Here is a 21355-nt window from a genome sequence, read left to right on the forward strand (position 1 = left end):
CAAAGCAGTAATCAAAGCAAAAGGTGGCTACTTTGAAGAACCTAGAATATGACATATTTTCAGTTGTTTCACACTTTTTTGTTATGTATATAATTCCACATGTGTTAATTCATAGTTTTGATGCCTTCAGTGTGAATCTGCAATTTTCCTAGAATGAGAAGGTGTGTACAAACTTTTGGTCTGTACTGTATGGCAGCAATAATTGGATAATGCCAGACTGTGCAGGGACACCCCCCCCCCCCTCCCCCTCACAACTGGTAAAATCCAGATTTATTCATAAACTTCTAATAGCAGTAACTGAGGAATGCCCTGAGTTATTGAGTTCTATGAAAAGAGACTCTAGAATTGCTATTACGGTATATAGAGAATATTATATAGATAATTATTTCATAAAGCAGATATGTCAGGAGAGGTGACAGGTCCTCTTTAAAGGAGATTAGTTACGCTGAACATGGTATCTGATCTGCAGACATTATGTTATGGAGAAGAAGTAGCCGCAGCAAGTTGATACAGTATTAAGTTTTATGGAAAAAGATTCAGTATAACTTGTATTACATTTGCAACGGGCCGCCCCCTGGGGCCCTATTAGAGGGTTGGCACCCAGGTGTAGGAATGGCCGAGTGGCATAGGGTGGCTTAAAAATGTCCCTTTACATTGAGTGAGTGTGACGGTGCTCCTACCTGGATACGGCTGGACCCCAGGCTTTGGCTCTGAAGCAAACAAAAAGGGGAATTAGTTGAGGGATAAAATAATAACTTGAGTCCAGACCTTAAGGTGCAGTTGAAAAGCAGCTTTATTTTGATAAACTTTCATCAGACACAATCTTCCAACTTTGTCTCGGTCCCAGCAGGCTTTCGCATTAAAACTCTGGCAGGTAAACTCGTCTCTGCTACATCTGTTGCTCCTTGGCTCTGCTATACTGACAGGCTTGCTGTATAACTTTGCTTTTGCTGTATGCTGCAACTTCTCTCTTTGTAGTCTGTTTCCTCCTGGCTCCTGATGCTTTAAGCTTTGGCCTCCATGACCAGCAGAGCTGAGGGTGCTCTGGCTGGCTTGGCTTGGGCACATCCAGCAGAGATGTGCCCAGCACACCCTCCCTTGGCAGGGGGTAAGCTGGAACTAACTTTCACTGGTGCCCACCCTTCCTGCAGGAAGTGGGACTCGCCACTCCTTCACAGAGGGCTCCATGGAAGGTTCCATTCTAGCTAAGTACAGCTCTGCCGTGTTTGCTGCCACCTGCTGGTGAACCAGGCATATTACACTAGAACATAACAGTTACATTAGATATAGGAATGCACATTATAGTGGACCAGAAATAAATACACAAGATGACATGATATAAGCATACACGGATAGAAGCAGGGCATAGGAGTGATAATGCCACTCTGGGGCATTACACATTGATTTAAATTTCTGTTCTTTCTATGCCCAAGAGCCCAGTGGTAGAGGTTCTACTTAGTGACTGACAGCCTTTCCTGTATGAGTCTACATACATAGATAGCTGTAAATCACCAAGTATGAGCACCCATTGGGCTCCCAACCAAGCATAGTGAAAGCCATGAGTTAAAATAAAATACAAGTTATAGTAAATCTTCTCCTGCTCTATAACATGCTTACCACAGATAGGGTTGCATGTACAACCAGACAGGGGTACTCTGGTTGTTTAAAATGAGCTACTTACCTCTTCAATCTGCAGAGATCCCCTGAGGAGCCAGTGCAGAGGATGGGAGTGGTAGTGGCCCAGATGAAGTGTTGTGTCACGGTGTACTCTTTCAAGCCGCTGCTCCCTGGGGATCATTGCAGTGGCAAAAAACTCACTGAAAAAAGTGGCCTAAGGGTCCATTCACACGTCCTGTTTTTTTTCATCCTGAAAAACGGTCCGTTTTTTGCGGATCCGTTGTTCCTGAAAATGTTTCCGTATGTCATCCGTATGTCATCCGTTTTTTGCGGATCCGCAAAAAACGGAAACATGTATACATTTCAATAATCAAATAAAGTTGTTTGGATTTCTTTGAAAAAATAATTGAAAAAAAAAAGAAAAAAAAATTTATTATGTGTTTCCAGGAACGGAATCCGCAAAAAACGGATGACATCCGAATGTCATCCGTTTTTTGCGGATCCATTGACTTTGTATTGTACCAGGATCCGATTTTTCAGGACAAGAATAGGACATGTTTTATATTTAAACGGACATGCGTAACGGAACAACGGAAACGGACAGCACACATTGTGCTGTCCGATTTTTTCCAGGACCCATTGAAAATGAATGGGTCCAGATCTGGTCCTGATCTGTTCCTGAAAAAACGGAACAGATCAGGAAAGAAAAAACGGACGTGTGAATGGACCCTAAACGGGTGAAAATGCTCCAAACCCAGACACTGTGGCGTGTCTATAACCGGGGGGGAGCAACTCCTCTGCATGTGGTCCGCAGACAACGGCAATCCCCAGCAAAAAATGCGTACAATGGAGGATGCCGGGGCGGACCGCATGCACCACAAGAACATCTTACACAAAATGATACATTGTGCAGATGAAAAATATACATACACAAATCAAAAAAAAAATGCACCAAAATGATACGCAACTGACAATACTAGCTAATTCCTCAGGCCCATGTTAAAAGATGAGAACTTTGCCAATATCTTCCAGTCAAGAACTGGTAGCTTCTGTGTCACATGGTCTGTTGTGGGTGCGGCTTCTGTGTCACATGGTCTGTTGTGGGTGCGGATCACAGCTTTATCCTACCTCACAATGCATTGGTGATACCACTATGGAGGCATGTGAGGGCCTGGCTGTGAGTTAATTGCACTGTTCAGACCCTGTTCACACACCACGGGCAGTTTAGTGGTAGGACCCCATGCGTGCTGAGACACCGTGACGTGGTGCATGAGGGGCTCCGATATGTTCCTGACTGGAGGATATTGGCAAAGTTCTCAGCTTTTAACATCGGCCCGAAGAATTACTAGTATTGTCAGTTGCGTATCATTTTGGTGCATTTTCTGCAGTGATTTTGGATCATTGCAGTGGAAATGTAGTTTTGAAGAACTAGGCCAGAAGTGAATGTATAAAAGTCTCTTTTACTAAGTGCAATGTATAACTTCAGGTACATTCAATAGCAGCTGATTCCAAGTGCAATTTTCTGGCACAAGTAAGGAATATGGAGGAAGGTTGGATTTAGCACTTGTAAATGTAGATGTCCACTATCATATCTAGACACTATTGTAACTGGCCTAGTAGTAGTCTGGGTGGTGGGTGTCTTAGCTGTAGTCCCTCACCTCACAGCAGTGTCTTTGGTGCAGGTGTTCAGCTGTTCACCCTACTGCCTGGTCTCTCAAGGACTTAATTGATGATGTGATTTACAGGAGCCAGAGCTCTAGCTTCGTCTCCTCTCTGCCTTTGTCAGGAACTCCCCCTCCTGCCAGGAAGCAGGACCAGTCCACGCCTACCAAGAGGGGAGTAATTGGGTTAGCCCTGTTCTTAGCCAACCAAATTCTTACTGGTAGTAACGGCCAAAACATGAAAAATGCAATACATAACTATCTACAACAATTGCTGGTTCCCCGATGTCTGGGGTACTGCAAATCCCGCAATGATCCAGTGCAGATGTTCTGGTGGTCCCCTGCTGGTCTCTATTTACAGGCTGCCTGTGATGTCAATCGGTGATCTCTGCAGTTGTGCACCTCATACAATCCCTTTAAGTTTTACTATAGAAAATATTAAAACTAGTTGATAACTATGTTACTGTACGATTATGTTATTAATTACATCTTGTCCATTAATATAAGGTATATAATACTAATTTCCAGGCAGAGTCACGTGTCTCTATAAAAACCAGCCACGTTATGATTTATGTGTAAATTTTAATAGCTATATCTATAAAACCATTAAAGTAATTACTTCAGTATTATATTGGAATGACTGTGTACATCGAGTAGTGACATGATCCATAGTGTTCATTATACTGGAATGTATGCAATGTATTACAGTCACATTGTTCTGTCTTCATACACGTTCACACAGTGTGCAGTCTGACATTCAGCATAAACCATTCCTGTCTTCCAAATAAGAGGACTGTGTTCTGTAGTCTAACTTGTTTATTGGTCAACAGGTTGTACTCTGCGCGGTGCGCGTGAGTCAGAGATTGTACAAGTGTGCGGTAAAACTCTACAAGAATACAAATAACATGTATAAGTATAAAGCATAGCATGTACTATAACATTTGCATTTGCAGGGACAGGCTGTTAGGGACACCAAACACTAGCTAATAGGGCCACAAAAATCATTTTAAGGACTAGTATAGGTGTGCTATTGATAGGTGTGATACACAGAGGGGTGCGATATACTTATAATATACTTTTATAATAAGTCAAAAACATATAGATCTATATAGTAATCACCTGGAAGTCAGAGGCCTAGGGGCTAGGGGCTTACTAGGACCATTTTTATATAGGGTAAGGGTCCGGACGGGGTCGCTCTTATCAGGGTGGGTGGTCTGTGCTTAGGCTATCTGGGCCAGAATAGCACCCCCCTGTAGGGCAATATCAGGGACAGTTCTTTGCCCACCCTGTCCTTCAATACCACATCATCATCTAGCCCAGGGATAAATGTTTTTTGCTTTCCCTCTGGGATTCATGGAAGTGCACTGGAACCCCCGGGATTGTGGTAGGACATATGGTTTCTGATTTGGTGCCGCCGGGCACTTGTTATTGCCTACTACATTTATGCTTTTTGCTTAACTTTAATAATTTTATTTATTTTCATTTTGAGGGATATCTTTTCCATTCACACGTCCGCAAAATGGGTCCGCATCCGTTTCGCAATTTTGCGGAACGGGTGCAGACCCATTCATTTTCAATAGGGCCGGAATGTGCTGTCCGCATCCGCATTTGCGGATCCACATCCGCATTTGCGGATCTGCACTTCCGCATCTGTGCTTCCGTTTCCACCAAAAAATAGAACATGTCCTATTCTTGTCCGCAATTGCAGACAAGATTAGGTATTTTCTATTATAGTGCCGGCGATGTGCGGTCCACAAATTGCGGAATGCACATTGCCAGTGTCCGTGTTTTGTTGATAGTAACATTATTAAAGGTTACGTTTTATCTTTATGTATATTCTAATGGATTGCCTTCCTTGTACAGTGTTATAATATACTTTCTATGTTAGAAAGTATATTACAGTGCATTTGTATTGTGCGGCAGTTGTGTGCGGTTCTGCTGCGATACTGCAGGTATATAGAGGGACAAGCGTTATTGGAACAAATAATTTCTACAGGTGTGATATATCAGTCCCCCCCAAAAAAACACTGATTGAAGCGGGGTGTTATATACCAATATACTTTCTTTATAGTGCATTTGCGTATGTGATAATTATATTGCCGATATTTCGCATTGAAAAAAATAATAAATGGAGATCGCAAATTCAAATAATACATCTGGTATGTCACTGTCCATGTTGTGGGACTATTTGTCAAGTAATTATTTCTTGGCTGCAAATATGAGCTGAAGGTTTTTCAGGTTCGCCTGCCATTAAAATGAAAGGCACCTGCCGCGAACTTGCGGTTCGTGAACATTTGATCGCATTCGCGAACCGTCCTGGCAGATGTTCGTAAATCACTAGCGATAAACACCCGGATCGTTTTAGCGCTAGTGTGAAACTAGCCTAAGGTTAATTTACAAGCACAACACCAAATATTCCTGAACTTAGAATACCGTATAACCCAAGACTTTTTTTATTTTGCAAAAATGTTGAATGTGCTTAATAAATTAGGTGAACATCAGCAACAAATTAACCGTCAGCACAAAGCTGAACGCTATGAACCAACATGAAAGACACCACGTGTCGGGAGCTATTGCAGCAGCTGCATCTCATGTAGTTAAGTGAGGCTGTACTGGGACGCCAGTTTAGGGGAGGCCGACATGAAGGGTTTTGGCGAGAGGGGGCCGGTAGTGTAAGGGTTAAGTTGTAGAGGAATTTGGTGGGTGGAGTTTGGAAGGGGACGGGCTAGAGAGTTTATATTACGAGGGGAGTGTCGGCGCCATTTTAGATTGTAGTAAAGAAAGAAGAACGAACTCCCACCCTCCCTCCCATAAAAAGGGGTTTAGCAGGTGGGGGGACATGTGGGTAGGTGGTGTTGTCTTATGTGCGGGTTTTATGTTCGTTATGTGTGTTGTGTGTCTTATGTCGCAGCAGTCTGGGCGGTGGGAGGTCCTCGAAGTTGGTGGTACGGATGCTTCAGGAGAATGGCAGGGCCTTAATGGTGGGGCTCGACTCCCATGGTTGGACAGTTGGCTCGGATGAAAGGCGTCCGTCAGGTGGTCTCCGAGCTGGTGCTTTACGGCTGGAGGCAAGATGGATGTGCCAGTTTGGGGAGTTGTGTTTAAACGAATTTTGGGCTTCAAGAACCTCCCTCGTCAGGGGTAAAAAAACTGTGTAGTTATGTTATTTATGGTTATTGTATTAATTTTAATAAACGGCTGCTGTGGCCATTAAAATCCAAATTTTGTCTCAGTGTTTTTATTTGAGGAGTTTAGAGTAATAATTGGGGTCTGAGCAGGTAGGGGAGGCCCCCGTAAAAATAGCCAATAACCTACTTATGCTCCTAAACATACGTGTACATACCGTGATGCCACTGCACAGGAATAATTACTCCAGTAAAATCACAGAGTTTGGATAATGCACATGTTATCCCAGCTGAGGTAGGGATGGCAGAGGTACTGTATCTCAACACAAATATCAAGTGATAGTGATGTCACAGAACAAGGGTACTGACTAAGCGTAAAAAACCGCACAGGCATAGATAATAATGATGCCACAGTGATAATGCCACGGGGCCTGATAATAGACATTGAAGTTGTAGGAAAGGTTATAGTACAGTAGTCATGGTCAAAGTGTATTTTTATACAAGGTTGGTGCACACAGTGATGTCACAGTATAGAAATCAAGTTTACAATGATGTCACAGCACGGAACCTCTGCCGCAAGTGTGAAAGTACCCTAAGGCCCCTTTCACACAGGCGAGTTTTCCGCACAAGTGGAATGCGTGAGGTGAACGCATTGCACCCGCACTGAATCCGGACCCATTCATTTCTATGGGGCTGTGCACATAAGCGGTAATTTTCATGCATCACTTGTGCGTTGCGTGAAAATCGCAGCAAGCTCTATATTGTGTGTTTTTCACGCAACGCAGGCCCCACAGAAGTGAATGGGGCTGCGTGAAAATCGCAAGCATCCACAAGCAAGTGCGGATGCGGTGCGATTTTCATGCACGGTTGCTAGGAGACGATCGGGATGGGGACCTGATCTTAATTATTTTCCCTTATAACATGGTAATAAGGGAAAATAATAGCTTTCTTAATACAGAATGCTAAATAACTTAGAGATGGAGGGGTTAAAAAAAAATATAATATTTAAACTCACCTCATCCACTTTCCAACCTTCTTTCTTCTTCTTTGATGACCTGGGAGGAATAGGACCTTTGGTGACGTCACTGCGCTCATCACATGGTCCATCACCATGGTGATGTACCATGTGATGGACCATGTGATGAGTGCAGTGACGTCACCAAAGGTCCTTTTCCTCCCAGGTCATCAAAGAAGAAGAAAGAAGGTGAGCCGGGCTGCACAAACAACTGGATGAGGTGAGTTTAATTATTTATAATTTTTTTTAAACCCCTCCATCACTAATTTACTTTGCATTATGTAATAAGAATGCTATTATTTTCCCTTATAACCATGTTATAAGGGAAAATAATAAAATCTACACAACACCGAACTTCTGTGAAGAAGTCCGGGTTCGGGTCTGGGTACCAAACATGCCTATTTTTCTCACGCGCGTGCAAAACGCATTAAAACGCTTTGCACTCGCGCTGAAAAATTGTGCATTTTCCTGCGACGCATCTGCATCCTATGCGGCCCTCACACGCAATGTCTGTGTGAAAGAGGCCTAATAGAAACATGTTCGCTCAACAAGGCTTAGAAAAAGAAAAAGCACATGAATAATAAACATGGCATCATAGTACAAGATTGAGGTACATAGTAATGCCATAGTGCAGGCGCAATAAACAAAGGGATTCCCTTATGTGGCAAACTGTCCAATGGGCCCCTCAGGCCTTAGCACCCAGATGTTATTGAGACCTAAGCTTCTTAAAGTTCTGCCCCTTTCCCTTATTATTATTTATTTGAAAGTGCCATTAACTCCATGGTGCTGTACATCCAGATGGGTTACACAAATATAAAAATACAAGAAACAAGAAACTATTAACAGACAGGTACAGAGGGGTAGAGGACCCTGCCCGCAAGAGCTTACAATCTACAGTGGGATGCGAAAGTTTGGGCAACCTTGTTAATCGTCATGATTTTCCTGTATAAATCGTTGGTTGTTACGATAAAAAATGTCAGTTAAATATATCATATAGGAGACACACTCAGTGATATTTGAGAAGTGAAATTAAGTTTATTGTATTTACAGAAAGTGTGCTATAATTGTTTAAACAAAATTAGGCAGGCGCATACATTTGGGCACTGTTGTCATTTTATTGATTCCAAAACCTTTAGAACTAATTATTGGAATTCAAATTGGCTTGGTAAGCTCAGTGACCCCTGACCTACATACACAGGTGAACCCAATTATGAGAAAGAGTATTTAAGGGGGTCAATTGTAAGTTTCCCTCCTCTTTTAATTTTCTCTGAAGAGTAGCAACATGGGGGTCTCAAAACAACTCTCAAATGACCTGAAGACAAAGATTGTTCACCATCATGGTTTAGGGGAAGGATACAGAAAGCGGTCTCAGAGATTTCAGCTGTCTGTTTCCACAGTTAGGAACATATTGAGGAAATGGAAGACCACAGGCTCAGTTCAAGTTAAGGCTCGAAGTGGCAGACCAAGAAAAATCTCGGATAGACAGAAGCGACGAATGGTGAGAACAGTCAGAGTCAACCCACAGACCAGCAGCAAAGACCTACAACATCATCTTGCTGCAGAGGGAGTCACTGTGCATCGTTCAACCATTCGGCGCACTTTACACAAGGAGATGCTGTATGCGAGAGTGATGCAAAGGAAGCCTTTTCTCTGCCCACAGCACAAAAAGTGCCGCTTGAGGTGGGATAAAGCACATTTGGACAAGCCAGCTTCATTTTGGAATAAGGTGCTGTGGACTAATGAAGCTAAAATTGAGTTATTTGTCCATAACAAGGGGCGTTATGCATGGAGGAAAAAGAACACAGCATTCCAAGAAAAACACCTGCTACCTACAGTAAAATATGGTGGTGGTTCCATCATGCTGTGGGACTGTGTGGCCAGTGCAAGGACTGGGAATCTTGTCAAAGTTGAGTGATGCATGGATTCCACTCAGTATCAGCAGATTCTGGAGACCAATGTCCAGGAATCAGTGACAAAGCTGAAGCTGCGACGGGGCTGGATCTTTCAACAAGACAACGACCCTAAACACTGCTCAAAATCCACTAAGGCATTTATGCAGAGGAACAAGTACAACGTTCTGGAATGGCCATCTCAGTCCCCAGACCTGAATATAATTGAAAATCTGTGGTGTGACTTAAAGAGAGCTGTCCATGCTCGGAAGCCATCAAACCTGAATGAACTAAAGATGTTTTGTAAAGAGGAATGGTCCAAAATACCTTCAACTAGAATCCAGACTCTCATTGTAACCTACAGGAAGCGTTTAGAGGCTGTAATTTCTGCAAAAGGAGGATCTACTAAATATTGATTTCATTTCTTTTTTGTGGTGCCCAAATTTATGCACCTGCCTAATTTTGTTTAAACAATTATAGCACACTTTCTGTAAATCCAATAAACTTCATTTCACTTCTCAAATATCACTGTGTGTGTCTCCAATATGATATATTTAACTGACATTTTTTATCGTAACAACCAACGATTTATACAGGAAAATCATGACGATTATAAAGGTTGCCCAAACTTTCGCATCCCACTGTATAAGGGAAGGGGAGAACACAGTAGGCGAGGGTATAGGCTGCTCATGTGGCTGTGTGGTGGCAGCATGCTATTGCAAGTTATAGGCTTTCCTGAAAAGGTGGGTTTTCGGGTTACTCTTGAATGATGTTTGGGGAGCGCCTGATGTCTATGGGTAGTGAGTTACAGAGTGAGGGCTTATTCACACGAACATAGGGGCTCCGTGTCCCTGCTGCGGACGGCATACGGTGGTTCTGCAATACACGGGTCATCAGCCATCTGCATTCTGCATCACGGATGCGGACCCATTCACTTGAATTGGTCCACAAATCCAGAGATGCAGTGCGGAACGGAGTGCTTCTGTGGTGTTCCATTCTGTGCTTCCGTTCAGCAAAAAAGTTGAACTTTTTGTGGAACGGACGGATTACGGACCCCATTCAAGTGAATAGGTCAGCGATCCGCATGCGGCTACCCTGAGGTCGGTGCAATGCGGTCCGCAGCACAGGCACAGAGCCCTTACGGAGGCCAAAGGGAGAGGCATGTGAGAAATCTTGTAGTCGATTGTGTGGAGAAAAGATGAGAGGAGAACAGAGGAGGAGGTCCTGCGAGGATCTGAGATTATGCGTGGGGACGTATCGAGAAAGCAGGTCAGAGATGTAAGGGGGAACTGGTTGTGGACGGCCTTGTATGTAGTTGTAAGGGCTGTTTCACACGAGCGGATGCCGTTGTCACTGTGATTTCGTAGTAAAGAGGTCACAGAGAGGCACGGAGCATTATCAGTCATGTTAATGCTCCGTGCCTCTGCAGTCTGCATCAGGTCTTGGCACTCTTTCACGGAGCGGATGCCACGCACGGCATCCGCTCGTGTGAAACAGCCCTAAGTATTTTAAATTGAATGTGCTGTGCAATGGGGAGCCAGTGAAGGGATTGGCAGAGGAGAAGTGAGGGGAGAGGGGGATTATCCGGGCAGCAGCATTGAGAATAAATTGAAGGGGACCAAGGGTGGTGAATGGGAGGCCACGCAGGAGGATGTTGCAGTGGTCCAGGCGGGAGATGACGAGAGCATGCACTAGAATTTTAGTTCAGTGTTTCCCAACCAGTGTGCCTCCAGCTGTTGCAAAACTACAACTCCCAGCATTCCCGCACAGCCAAAGGCTGTCCAGGCATGCTGGGAGTTGTAGTTTCGCAACAGCTGGAGGCACACTGGTCGGGAAACACTGTTTTAGTTGACTCAGGGGTGAGGAAGGTGTGAATACAAGAGATGTTCTTAAGCTGAAAACAGCCGGTGGAGGTGAGGGTTTGGATGTGTGGCTTAAATTTTTGAATAGTCTGTAAAAATAGGCGACTTTTTTCCTGTGTCCTTTAAAAAAACGAAATGTGTCAATGATCCAAGCCATTTGAAGGACACCCTGCACAATTCCACTGACTTCTTGGATGCAAGAAAGTTGTTGGTGTTGAACTGGCTGCACATCGTATTGTCCGACTTGGATCCCATAGCATTCTTAGGCCGATGTATCTGATTACTGACATCACACATTGACACAACCAGTAAGACCATGGCTGGTAAGGAAGGTATTGCACAGGTATACCATTGAGATCAGAACAGCTGGTCAGGAGATGACTGAGGTGAATTCAGGTTGAAGGCGGCTTGGTCCTTATGAAATGAGGTGCTAGGTCTTTTCCCTTTGAAGGCAGATGGAAGCAGTTTGACACCTCTGGTTGCAGCTGCTCGGATCTGGTGATGGCTTTGTTTTCAGAAATTCCATGACGCTCATACAGGGACTCATCTACTGTGAGCAGATCATGTGTTTCAATGTACAATTTGCTGTTTACATTGCTGGAGAAGAAATCCCATTGCCTGTATAATTAGAATGAAATGCAGCGTAGAAGAGGAATGTTTACTTTGGCTTAATTGGCCATTTCCTTTTATTCAGCTGGTGACTGAGAAGATGGGAATGGCTATAATGATTCCCTAGATGCCAGAGCTTTTAGTGGCCCCGCTAAGTGGCACAGGCTCATTCCACTTTGTCACCTCAATCCTCCGCTAACACTTCTTGACTGAAACGCCCCTTGTGATTGGACATGTGGTGACCTTGTCTGCCAGCTGCACCATACGGACATGTGCTCTGCATGTCAGGGGTTAATCAGATCAGATCAAGAGGCCTGTGATCAGAATTCCTGGAACCGTCGACATGTAGGACAATTGCTCGCGATTGCCAGAGCACGGAACACAAACACCATGGTGATGTCGCAACGGATTGTGCAATCGCTTGGGTCGTATTAAAGAACAGCCATGAGATGTTTGTTTCAAGAAAAATATTTCATTCAGAAGGGTGAATGTAAAATTGGTCGCGTTCCATAGACTTATTGTCTGGATGTGGCCAAATTTTTCTTCCAGTCTTGAGTGATTTCAGCTTGTGGAGATGATTTCATCAGTTTGTTGTTGGCTGTGGCTTTCAAGAAGAAAATAAAAATACAATCAAAGACTTTATTTTTCTGGTAATCTCAGGACACATGTGTGATGGACCATGGCTGAAAGTTTTGGACAATTCCTTAAGTGGCAACCCCAGAATTTGTTCCTATCAGAAGCTATTGCTTTACAAGCAGCAATGTTTCGGTTCTAGGGATGAGCGAACTTGTGTTTTCAAGTTTGGCGTACAAGGTTCAAGTTATCTAACCTACTTTCACACTTGCGTTTGGAGCGGATCCGTCTGGTATTTGTACAAACGGATCCGCTCCTATAATGCAAACGATGGGATCCGTTCAGACGGAACCGTCTGCATTATATTTCACTAAAAAAGTCTAAGTACAATTTGTATTCAGACGGATCCGTCCAGACTTTACATTGAAAGTCAATGGGGGACGGATCCGTTTGAAAAATGCACCATATTGTGTCACCTTCGAACGGATCCGTCCCCATTGACTTACATTGTAAGTCTGGACGGATCAGTTTGCCTCCGCACGGCCAGGCAGACATCCGAACGCTGCAAGCAGCATTCAGGTGTCCGCCTGCTGAGCGGAGCGGAGGCTGAACGCTGCCAGACTGATGCATTCTGAGCGGATCCGCGTCCATTCAGAATGCATTAGGGCTTCAAACGGAACTCACAAGCGGAGCCCCGAACGCTAATGTGAAAGTAGCCTAAGATTTCCGTTATGGATTCCGCTACCATGGACCATAGCTTACGGTCCTTGGTAGCGGAATCCATAATGGAATTCTTAGATAACCTGAACCTTGTACGCCGGACTTAAAAACACAAGTTTGCTAATCCCTATTCAGTTCCCTTTTTCCGCATGCGCTTCTCCTCTTCTGCAACATAGGCTGACTGAAGCCTCTGCCCACAATAGGGTGACCACCAGGACACACGCCCAGTATGGGTCCAGCAGGAGATTTGGAGAAGCCCATGGATGACACAGGAGGCATCATCCACATCAATCAGGGAAACATGGACTGGGGACAATCTAGGATACATTAAGGCTAGGTCTACACGACGGCATTTGTCGCGCGACATTTTGTTGCACCAATGTCGCACGACAATTTTTATAATGGCAGTCTATGGTGTCGCACTGCAACATGCGACATGCTGCGACTGCGACGCGACAGTCGCAGAAAATCCATTCAAGATGGATTTTTCTGCGACTGTCGCGTCGCAGTCGCAACATGTCACATGTTGCAGCGCGACACCATAGACTGCCATTATAAAAATTGTCGCGCGACATTAGTGCAACAAAATGTCGCGCGACAACTGTTGCGCCCTATCTGTCGCGCGACTTTTTGTTGCGCGACAAATGTCGTCGTGTAGACCTAGCCTAAAGGCTCCCAAAAAACAAATTAAGAAAAACCTTCATGTAACATCTGTCTGCAGTGTTTTTTGGGTTAAAAAAAAAAAGAAATCAGAACAATTGTCAGGAAAAATTCCATGAAACACTGGATTACTAAAAAAAATAAAACACCACCTAGGGGGTTCACGTGTCCTAGAATGTGGTGGGAACAACCTGACCAGGTTCCTTTTAGAATCTAATAAATTTACATTTTAAAGTTTTGGCTCCAAGCACTATGGGGGTCTTAATCCCTCTATGCTGCAGGTGGTTGCGCCAAAATCATGTTGAGGCGCGGCCTCTTCATAACTTTGGAGCTACCGCTGGTCGTGCGACATGCTTTAATCTATGCCACTTGCTGCCGTAGTTTAAGGTGATTTTCCACAGCAAAAACTAGCGTAGAAAATGATAAATCAGAGGGGCCTGCCACAGATTAGCCACAAATATAAGGACTGCATTGTTTTCCTAAATACAGACATATACCCCTCTAAGATCCCTGAATCCCCTCTAACCACCCGGGCTCATACACCGCAGCAGCAGGATGAACCCCCGCTGGAGCCGCTGCTTTCCTTCATCCTGTGACAGCACATCTGGCCATTTATTACTGTGACTCACCACCAGGTGGCGCATCATAGTGAGCGCGGTGGAGCCGTTTTCTTTGTGAGTCCCTAAATCAGTAACCTCCAGCACCACTAGGTGGCGCGTTAGGGACTGGCTGAGTACTGAGAGTGAGCGGAGGCAGAGTTTGCAGTGCAGTCCCGCAGATTCGCTGCGTTCCTGACACACAGCTCACCTACCTGTACGTGCGTTATTTGGCCGTCCCTGTGCCGCTGGACTCTGAGCCTGTCACTCCCCGAGGACATAACGTTCCCTCCGCCCTGTGCAGGTGGAGCTGCTCCTGCGGACACTTCTCCTGGAGCTCTCAGCTTTTCGCCCGCAGTGCTCGGCTTCTTCTATCTGGATGTCTGCGGGACGGGGCGGCTCCGAGCTGTCAGAAGTGCGTGATGGACACTGACTGAGGTACAAGATCACAGGTAGGTGGCCCGCCGGTCAGTGCCCCGGAGTCCCGGCATACCCTCACTGCACGACAACCACCAGCGTGTCCTCACTGCACTACAACCACCAGCGTGTCCTCACTGCACTACAACCACCAGCGTGTCCTCACTGCACTACAACCACCAGCGTGTCCTCACTGCACTACAACCATCAGCGTGCCCTCACTGCACTACAACCACCAGCGTGTCCTCACTGCACTACAACCACCAGCGTGTCCTCACTGCACTACAACCACCAGCGTGCCCTGACTGCACTACAACCACCAGCGTGTCCTTACTGCACTACAACCACCAGCATGCCCTCACTGCACTACAGCCACCAGCGTGCCCTCACTGCACTACAACCACCAGCGTGTCCTCACTGCACTACAACCACCAGCATGTCCTCACTGCATTACAACCACCAGCGTGTCCTCACTGCACTACAACCATCAGCGTGCCCTGACTGCACTACAACCACCAGCGTGCCCTGACTGCACTACAACCACCAGCCTGCCCTGACTGCACTACAACCACCAGCGTGCCCTGACTGCACTACAACCACCAGCGTGCCCTGACTGCACTACAACCACCAGCGTGCCCTGACTGCACTACAACCACCAGCGTGCCCTGACTGCACTACAACCACCAGCGTGCCCTGACTGCACTACAACCACCAGCGTGCCCTGACTGCACTACAACCACCAGCGTGCCCTCACTGCACTACAACCACCAGCATTCCCTCACTGCACTACAGATCCCAGCATGTCCTCACAGTAATGCACTACAGATCCCAGCATACCATCACATCACAGCACTGCACTACAGATCCCAGCATACCCTAACAGAAATGCACTACAGATCGCTCTGTTACTGCTGCACTTGTCACATTGCAGGTGAGGGGCGGGGTGTCCTTTCAGGTGAGGTGCTGGGTGTGCTCATGGTGAGGTGTTGGGTGTCCCCCGCAGGTGAGGTGTTGGGTGTCCCCCGCAGGTGAGGTTTGGTCTCCCGCAGGTGAGGTGTTGGGTGTTCCCCGCAGGTGAGGTGTTGGGTGTTCCCCGCAGGTGAGGTGCTGGTTGCCCCCCGCAGGTGAGGTGCTGGTTGCCCCCCGCAGGTGAGGTGCTGGTTGCCCCCCGCAGGTGAGGTGTTGGGTGTCCCTCGCAGGTGAGGTGCTGGTTGCCCCCTGCAGGTGAGGTGCTGGTTGCCCCCTGCAGGTGAGGTGCTGGTTGCCCCCTGCAGGTGAGGTGCTGGTTGCCCCCTGCAGGTGAGGTGCTCCTCTATAGGGATGATGACTGCAGAGCAGCACCCTCCCCGCCTGGCACCAGCACCTGGCACCAAGTAGGTTTCTCTTTCTTCCTTTTCATTGTTTTTAGTACAAACCAGAGAAGAAACTTTCCTTTAAAGACAGATTGGCTTTCCTTTGTCGCACAGGGTGAGGGGGGGGGGGGGGGGGGCTGTAATGTGAAGCTCTGTCAAAAAAAGGGAAACCGCTGATTTGTGAAAAGCGTATGATGGGAATTTAGAGGCCGGGGCGCGCTCCCATCCTGCAGACGTTTGTGGTATCTAATCCTGGGTGCTGAGGATTGGCTGTCAACCAGAGGAGGATAGGATCTGATGGGATTAGGGCTGAGACGATTGCTCAAATTAATCAATTAACTCGACACAAAAAAATCCTCGATGCAAATTTATTGCATCGATGATTCGTTTGTGCCATGTGACCACGGCCTGCCCGCACAGCGCTGGATCCTGACGTACACACATCGTCAGGACATTTTACTTCACTGGCGCTGCTGCTGGGCACTGATGGCTAGGAGGGGCACTGGGGGCAGCTGGTGGCATTGGGGAAGGAACTAATTGCATTGGAGGGGGAACTGATGGCAGGGGGGCTGATGAGTTTTAATAGAAAACGTACTTTTAACTAGTTTCTTCTTATTACTCGAGTACTCGCTTAATCGTTGGATTACTCAGTAGAATACTTGATTACTACAATAATGGCTAGCTGCCGCCCTAGATGGGATCACACAGTATGAGCAGCGATCAGAACTTGTACCTTCAGGCTTGTTCACAGGTGTAGGTTTGCTGCAGTGATATTTTTTGCTCTGAGCCTGACGTTTTTAGGGTCCCATACATGAATTTGGCCCTGCTGTGTTTTTACCATTAAAATAATGTCAGAATAAAACCACCTGCATCTTTTGTGATCAGCTGTGTTTTTTGCCGCTTTTATTCTGCTGGCTTTTCTGGCCTTTTGTTGCACACCACGGCCCAGACGGCTCTACTTTATACCAGTTTGATATATCCCCCCCTCTGGCTCTATACCAACTATTGGTTGGCTTATTTTAAGATTTTTACACCGCAGTCTTGCCACCTCTTATGGCCCTGCCACCTTTCCAGCTAAACTCCACCCCTTTCCACTAAGCCACACCCCCTTGTCAAGGATGTCAGAAGAAAGCTTAGATGTGCCAATTTGCACCACTTTTTAGGCAGACACATTGGTAAGTCTGGGCCAGTGTGTCTTCATGGAGGTTTTACATTATAGAGAAGATTTCAAAATGCTTGAAAAAGGCAAGAACTAAGGCTAGTATCACACTAGTGGCAAGGAACTCCGGATCCCTGCTGCCGCTAGCGCTGCCGTAGTTTTATTCCGGCCGCCTCTCGGCATGTTTGCCGTGCTGCCGCCGGACCTCCGGCCCGCCCCTGTTATAGTCAGTGGGGCCGGAGCGGTAGTCTGGGGGCAGCACGGATCCAACAGGCTGTTCACCCGCCGGGACAGCCTGCCGGAGTTCCTTGCCGCTAGTGTGAAAGTAGCCTTAAGCATGCTTAAAGGGAACCTGTCACCGGGATTTTGTGTATAGAGCTGAGGACATGGGTTGCTAGATGGCCGCTAGCACGTCTGCAATACCCAGTCCCCATAGCTCTGTGTGCTTTTATTGTGTCAAAAAATCGATTTGATACATATGCAAATTAACCTGAGATGAGTCCTGTCCCTGACTCATCTCACATACAGGACTCATCTCAGGGTAATTTGCATATGTATCAAATCGATTTTTTGACACAATAAAAGCACACAGAGCTATGGGGACTGGATATTGCGGCTGTGCTAGGGGTGATCTTGCAACCCATGTCCTCAGCTCTATACACAAAATCCCGGTGACAGGTTCCCTTTAAGTTTTGAAAAGGAGCCAAAAAGATGAAAAATGCCAGTAGCAAAACCTTATCATAATCCGCAAGTAGATCCACTCCTCACACCCAACTATTTATTTCTAATGTTACATTTTAATATCACAGATAGTTTGGTGTGAGGAGTGGATCTAGGTACCCCAGGGCATATACATTTATATATTTTTAAACCCGTGCCCGTGTGCAGGTAGCCTAATGCCGTTTTGCCCATTGACTTCTATATTAGACTCAAACAAATGCAGGTTACTAATGTAACAAAAAAAAAAAAAAAAAGGCACCAAAAGCGCTTTTAGAAAATGCAGCAAAAAAAGGGCTTTTACAAGTGCTGAAATTGTGTATAAGGGCTCATGCCCACGAACATGTGCCCCCTGTGCTGCGGACCTCAAATAGCTGTCTGCACTGCACAGGTCTCAGCCACGTGCCTGCCGTTTGGGGATGTAGACCCATTCACTTGAATGGGTCCGCAATCTGCAAGATTCAGTCCGCATCGGAAAAAAAAATGGAACATGTTCTATCTTTTTGCAGTGCGGAGGCGTGGACCAAAATCCCACAGAAGCGCTCCAACTCGGGGGATACAGTCCGAGCGTTTTATGTTCAGTTTGCGTCTACATTAATTTGCGTGCTACGTTAGTCCTACATGTGACGTATAGTCCTCGTGTACTGCAGCTTTAAAATAAGTGATTTAGAATGCTTTTTAAACACTCTACCTGATGTGATCTCTTTTCTAGGAATGGCAGGCTGTCGGAGGTTTCATGACCTTCATTAGGATTTTGGTGGCTTTTGAAGAATGAACAAACGTTGCCATGGAGGCAGAAAGTGAGGTGGAGTTTCCCAGCGATGTGAAATTTGTTCCATTGTGGAGGAAAGCTAATTCTCATGTCCCGCACGGAGAGGGACTGTACTACAGCCCCAAACCAAGACCACAGTCCTATCAGAGCCCGAATGGATTGCTCATTACAGACTTCCCTGTGGAGGACAAGCAGAGTTTCACAGTGACCCAACCTGCCGAAAGGATTACAAGTTCTCCAGAGGGCAGGATCCATCACCAAGGAGGAACTTGCTTGCACCGTCCTAATGGGAAATTGCAGCCATCATCTTCCCTATCATCTCTGGAATATAAATCATTGTCCCCAAGCCAAAAGCGTTCATCTCAGGTCTTGAAAGTGGTTTCCAATAATTCTATCACTTTTACTAACAGTGAATACCTTTCTTCTCCAAGCCAAAAACCAATGCTTTCAAGGCGGACATCTGGCAATGTTACACTGACGCCTGATCGGGAGAAGATTGTCTTTGGGTCCAGTTCTGGATTGGTATCTAATGGGATGGTTACCACTACTAACTGCAGCCAACAGGACGCAGATATTTCCGATTCTTTCTCTAGTTCTCCAAAATCTCCTTTAGAAGAAAAACAGCCTCTGCAAAGAGTCCCATCTAACCCAGAAAGGCAGTCCATCATTCTGAGCACAAACAGTGTGGTGTCTCTCAAAATAGGGGAGCGACAAATCATTCCCAAAGACTTGGCCACGGAGATCAAGGATGACCACCAATAAGAATAGCGCACAGAACAGTCAGAACATGGAGCCCAGCAGAAGGCTGCTCAAGACTCGTAGCATGGTGGAGACCAGCACAAGTGGCCGGGTGGCCTCTCCAGAAGATGGAGATGTAGAAGCAGAGACCGAAAGCCCGGGTGCACTACGTAGGGGGCTTAGGTCCACCTCGTATCGAAGGGCGGTAGTAAGTGGTGTCGATTTCAACAGTTCAGCAGATAGGAAAAAAAATAACAGAATGTCTCAGCCAATCCTCAAAGCCGTGGTAGAAGATAAAGAACGCTTCTCTAGTTTGGGAAGGATAAAAGTAAGTGGTTCCATCATTGTATCCACTAGCAGTGTTTGGCTTCTGTTAATCAATTACTAATCTAGTCATCAGTCCATGTAGTTCAGATCGGGTCCACACCTTGATAATATTCCTGGATGTATCATCCTCAGCTTCAGCTATGAACATCTGATATCTGCTGCTTGTGACTTTATTTTAAAGAGGACCTGTCGCTATTTACAACATAATTGCCCATTAAATAATAATTCTCGTAACTCTGTATTATGCCGATCCTCTGTTATTCCTCCTGAATAGAGATGAGCGATTTGATTCGTACAAATCGATTTGTTCCGTCACCGAGAGTTCTTCATCTCTACTGCTGAATATATATGCATGTGTAAATTAATAACTGGGCGGTACCATTACATTCTCAAAAGGGGTGTGTCCCTACACAGCTGTGATTGGAGAGTGTCAGACTGCGTGGAGACGCCCAGTTGTACATTTATTCATATGTTTCCAGGAGGAAGGACAGAGGAACGACGCAATGCCTAGGTCTTAGAAAAGATGATCCAGAATTCACATTTCTGGAGAAGGGACAGGTCTTCTTTGCTGCTATGCTGTTATTCACTGCAAAAATTGTGTGGTGATAGAAATTAGCTCTATATTTCTTATATTTGAGATACAGAAGGCCTCTAGACCACTCCAGCTGTTATCAAACTACAACTCTCAGCATGCGCCTTTCACTTTACAGACATTATCATCACTCGCTGTCTCCGGTGGAGCTCACAATCTAAGCTGTGTATCTGTATGTGGGAGGAAACCCAGACAAACCCAGGGAGAACATACAACTCCATGCAGATCTTGTATTTGGTTGGATTTGAACCTAGGAAACACTACTGAGTCACCGTGCTGCCCTTGGGGCTCCAAAAACAGACTAACAAGTGTGCATGTTGGGAGTTGTAGTCTCAGAACAACTGGAGTGTTGAGGGTTACTGACCCCTGATCTAGACAGTAACCTGGTTTAGTGTTTTGGGGGGATGAAGTGGATCTAGATATTTGACTAAGGGCTCGTTCACACGACCGTTGGTGTCCCGTTCCCGTATTGCAGACCGCATTTGCGGATCCGCAATACGTGGGCACTGTTCCATTGTCATTCCACATCACGGATTCGGACCCATTCATTTCAATGGGTCCGCAAATCCGGAGATGGGGAACCGTGCGGAACGGAAGTACGGAACGGAACACTAGGGAAACACTATGGAGTGCTTTCTGGGGTTCCCTTCCGTGCCTCCGCACGGAACGGAGGGATTGCGGACCCATTCTGCGATTCCCATGCGCCTGCCGCACAGGTGTCCGTGCATTGCAGACCGCAATTTGCGGTTCACGGCACGAGCACGGGACACCAACGGTCGTGTGAACGAGCCCTAAACCTGTCACTATGGCTGTTTGGGTACATGCACATGGCAGCGGATTTCATGTGGATTTTCTGCACGGGTTTTCTTGTGGTTTTTGCACCAAAATGCATGTGTGCTACTTGCCGTTTTTTTGTTGTGGATTTGCCCTCAGCTTTTGCATTGCAAAAATCTG

General features: G+C 46.0%; 1 protein-coding gene across 1 annotated transcript in view; it reads left to right on the plus strand.

The window, feature by feature from the left end:
- Nucleotides 1-14484: 14484 nt before the first annotated feature.
- The window catches only part of ARHGEF26 (Rho guanine nucleotide exchange factor 26), a 177766-nt gene continuing 170895 nt past the window's right edge, over nucleotides 14485-21355 (plus strand). The window contains 3 exon segments of the mRNA XM_044289881.1: nucleotides 14485-14765; nucleotides 18685-19488; nucleotides 19490-19810. Of these exon segments, the coding sequence (XP_044145816.1) occupies nucleotides 18760-19488; nucleotides 19490-19810 (1050 nt within the window). The 5' untranslated portion in view covers nucleotides 14485-14765; nucleotides 18685-18759.

This window comes from Bufo gargarizans, chromosome 4 (assembly GCF_014858855.1).
Source record: "Bufo gargarizans isolate SCDJY-AF-19 chromosome 4, ASM1485885v1, whole genome shotgun sequence".
Taxonomy (NCBI): Eukaryota; Metazoa; Chordata; class Amphibia; order Anura; family Bufonidae; genus Bufo; species Bufo gargarizans.